This window comes from Benincasa hispida, chromosome 1, assembly GCF_027475165.1.
Source record: "Benincasa hispida cultivar pf3 chromosome 1, pf3_genome.v1.1, whole genome shotgun sequence".
Lineage (NCBI taxonomy): Eukaryota > Viridiplantae > Streptophyta > Magnoliopsida > Cucurbitales > Cucurbitaceae > Benincasa > Benincasa hispida.
The window spans coordinates 16,205,254-16,208,905 of NC_143478.1; the positions used below are offsets into that span (position 1 = coordinate 16,205,254).

The window sequence follows — 3,652 nt, forward strand, 5'->3', positions numbered from 1 at the left end:
CCAAGTTCACCAGAATGATCTCTTGGTACAATCTCACTTCCTCGCTTCCACCTTCTAAGTAAAAAAAAAACTATGAACAAGGCTACTTCTATCTAAAGGGAAAATTCTCTAACTGAGCGAACTAGACGAACTCCTTCACTGAAGGTAGCCTCTGGTATTTATAGAGCTTCGGGGTGAATGGTTTCTTCTCTCTTATGATTGCACTGATGGGATGGCATTAGTTCTCTGTCTGATGCGCTTAATATTTGTCACTGAAAAGTTGAGTGTACTTGCTACAGTAGGTCGTTAACGACTTGTGAACTTAATTCGGAATTGACCATTATCAGATTTCTGTCCCATCTTGATTTATTACGCTTTTCACCTAGATGCGTCCACCAAGATGCGCCGGCTCTATGCAGAACCTTCTTGAGCAAATAATTGCAAGCGCAAATGATCGCATAGCCTTGCGTTAACACAATCTCTTAATGCGCTCGGCCGTTGATTTCTTTGGATCGTATTTTTCGTCTTACGTCAACGTATATTCCACACAAAAATACACAAGTTAGCTGTTTTAATGCGATGGACGCATGCGACCGCAATATTGTGAACTTAATGCTTTTGGACGCAATCTTGTATATTTTTATCATCACAATCCTGCATTGTTTAATAACTTAGCACTATAATATCGTGCTTTTCTGTCCGTTATCACTTGTACACGTGGATTAGACACTTTGTCAGAATGCATTGTTTAGTGTGGGATAGTTGTCTAGGTAGAGTGTTGTTTTCAAATGGTTTTGAAACTCTTACACCTTTAGAATTCCATGTAGGGTAGTTTTGACAATTGTTAATCATTATTTTATAATTTTATAATTCGTTTTGCTATTTTTACAATTTTAAAATTTTTTTTCTATTTATCTAAATGAAAACTTAAATTTTTTTCTATTTATCTAGTCAGCCCTTTAATATTTTCAACTTTCCCACAAGTTTCTCCATAATAATGAACAATGATTTAGTGCAACTTTTTTACCATGTTGTCCTCCTCTTTCTTACACAAATAAAAAGATATATATATATATATATATGTCACATGTCACATTATAGTTGGATAGTAGTCTGGTTGCAGCTAAGCTTTTCCCAAAAGTAATTGTGCTAATTGCTCAAAATCAAAATTGGGGCAAAAAAAAAAAAGAAGGAAATTTGTTTAACTTTTAAAGTTGGAATATTTTGACTTTTGTATTGGCTAAAATTACGGAAACGGTTATATTGTACACGCATACTAAACACTCAACTCTTGACACTTGTTATTCTCGCTCTTTACTCACATTCACTTTATTTCAATCTCGTCACTCTCCTTATTTGCTTTCTTTTAATATAGTAAGTAAAAGCAAAGAGCGGGAGCCAATAATAAATAGTACGAATGAGTCGTAAAAGAAAATAGAGAGGAGAATGAGAAAACCTAATCAAAAGGATTGAATTTAAGAAAGAGTGAAATCACAACCTACATGTAAAATAGTCGGTCTTGGTAAATTCATGCAGGCAAAAGCCATACCCTATGGTATTGAACTTTTAGTCTAATTTTTTTTTTTTAAATTAATACAAAGATGAGAACTCAATTTCGGACTCCATACAACAAAATGTAGACAAATAAATAGTAAACAAGCGAGATTCTGAAGGTCTGAAATTAGTTATTAATGGCGGTTGAAGCAGCACCATCATCATCATTATTATTATAAGCAGCAGAAATCTGAAGCCTAAGAAATTCCAACTCCATCTCCAATTCAAAGTTCCTCTTCCTCTCATTCTCTAACTCCCTCGTCATCTTCTCCATCAATCTCCCCATCTGCTCTTCTCTGCTCATCTCTCCCCCTTTCTCCCCTTCCAACAGCTCTATCAAACTCCCCACCGCCCTCCTCTGCTCGTCTAAGCTCCTTTTCAGCGCCACCAATCCCCCCACTATCGACTCCCTGTCAACCACCTCCTCCTCCCCTCCGCCGCCGCTTCCTGCCCTCTCATTCCCCACCGGCGAACTTAGATCCGACAGCCCCGAATAGCACTCGCTCAAATCCCCCGAACCCTTCTTCTCCATCATTGAACATTCCTCCTCGCAGTTTTCCCCTGGAAAAACAGGGTCCAGCTCTAGCCCATCCTCGTTGAAATTCCACCCACTTATCCTCCTCTGTTTTATAATTTCCTTCTCTAATTCTTCTTCCTCTTCTTCTTCCTCTGTTTTCATTGACGGCAATCGCTGTAATTTTTGCAATTTGAGTCGCTCTTCTACGCTCGGCAGACCTTGTAATATTGTCTTTACGAGAAGATCAGGCCCCTTGCAGTTTTTGAAGAACGGATGTTTGAGCAATTTCTCAGCGCAGGGTCTTCTCGATGGCTCTTGATCGAGACAAGAGGCTACCAATTCCTTAAACCCTTTTGAGAACTTGTTCTTGTTTTTGCAGTTTCCGTGGTTCTCGTAATCGGAGAATCGAAACCTCCGCGTGATTTTCAGAAGCAGGGATTTGGAAGGAGGGAGATGAGACAAGGGAGGTCGTCCATGGGCTAATTCCAACGCAGTGATTCCAAATGACCATATATCCGCTTTCAAACTATACCCATTATGCGAGTGAATCACCTCTGGTGCCATCCAGTATGGCGTTCCGGCGACTTCCTTCAGCATCATCGACTTTGATAACGGAGAAATTGACTCCCCCTGTTTCGAATTCGCCTCAAAAATCGATGCCGAAACTCCAAAATCAGCGAGCTTGACAGACCCATTTGAGTCTATCAGAATGTTGCCGGCTTTAATATCTCGGTGGAGATGGCCTTGGTCGTGGAGGTAAGACAGAGCATGTAGAATTTCCCGGAGAACAACGGCGATGCAGGGCTCCGGCAAGCCATCGGGAAACGACGATGTAATAATGGACTGTAAAGATCCGGCGCACATGAACGGCATCACGACCCAAAGGCGACGATCGACGGTGAAAGAACAGTGGGCATTTAGAATGTTGGGGTGAGAGAGAAGTGAGAGAATTTTGGCTTCTCTTCGAATGTCGTCGAAATCGGCTCGTGATCGATCGAGGTCGATGGCTTTGATGGCTACCACTACAGAGTTCATCGGAATGCAGATGGCTTTGTACACGACGGCGCTGACGCCGACACCAATTTCGTCAATGATTTTGTAAGAGGTGGGATCGAGAGGGAATTGTGGTCTTTTGGAATCGTCCTGATCGTCGGGGAGCTTCATGATAAGCTCACCGGACTGAACTCGCCGGAGGGAATTTAGACGAGAAAGTTTCATGGAGAAAATGGGGGTGTGGATGGAAGAGTTAGAAGTGGGATTTTGAGCTTTAAGAAGAGTGGGTTTAAATAAGGGAAAGAAAGTGAGGATTTTGAGCAGTTTTCTTGTGAAAGGTTAGAGGGGGAAGGTGGAGTTTTTTAAAAATGGAGATGATGCATGTGAAACCTTCAACAATAAATTTACTTCCTTTTATGAGAGGGCATTATTTTAGGATTCATTTAAAAATTAATTCATGTGGGTAACAAATTGAGTGTTGAATTATTAGCTCATCAACGCAAAATTTAGGGGTTATTTAGATTTTGGGGGTGATTTTTAAATTTAATTAGGGAAAAGGGATGGTTTGAAGTTATTTAGGGGAAATAGGTTGTTTTTCTATCCCCATCC

The 3,652-nt window shown here is 40.5% G+C and overlaps 1 protein-coding gene across 1 annotated transcript; it reads right to left on the reverse strand.

Moving 5' to 3' along the window:
• Positions 1-1,426: 1,426 nt before the first annotated feature.
• On the reverse strand, positions 1,427-3,353 carry LOC120069477 (Protein kinase superfamily protein). The gene has a single exon (XM_039021255.2). It carries the CDS (start codon positions 3,266-3,268, stop codon positions 1,661-1,663), a length of 1,608 nt encoding a protein of 535 aa, XP_038877183.1. The 5' UTR covers positions 3,269-3,353; the 3' UTR covers positions 1,427-1,660.
• Between the last annotated feature and the right edge of the window lie 299 nt (positions 3,354-3,652).

Coding starts and splice junctions, on each gene's coding strand:
- LOC120069477 (XM_039021255.2), bottom strand. CDS start 3,268: ATGAAACTTTCTCGTCTAAATTCCCTCCGGCGAGTTCAGTCCGGTGAG.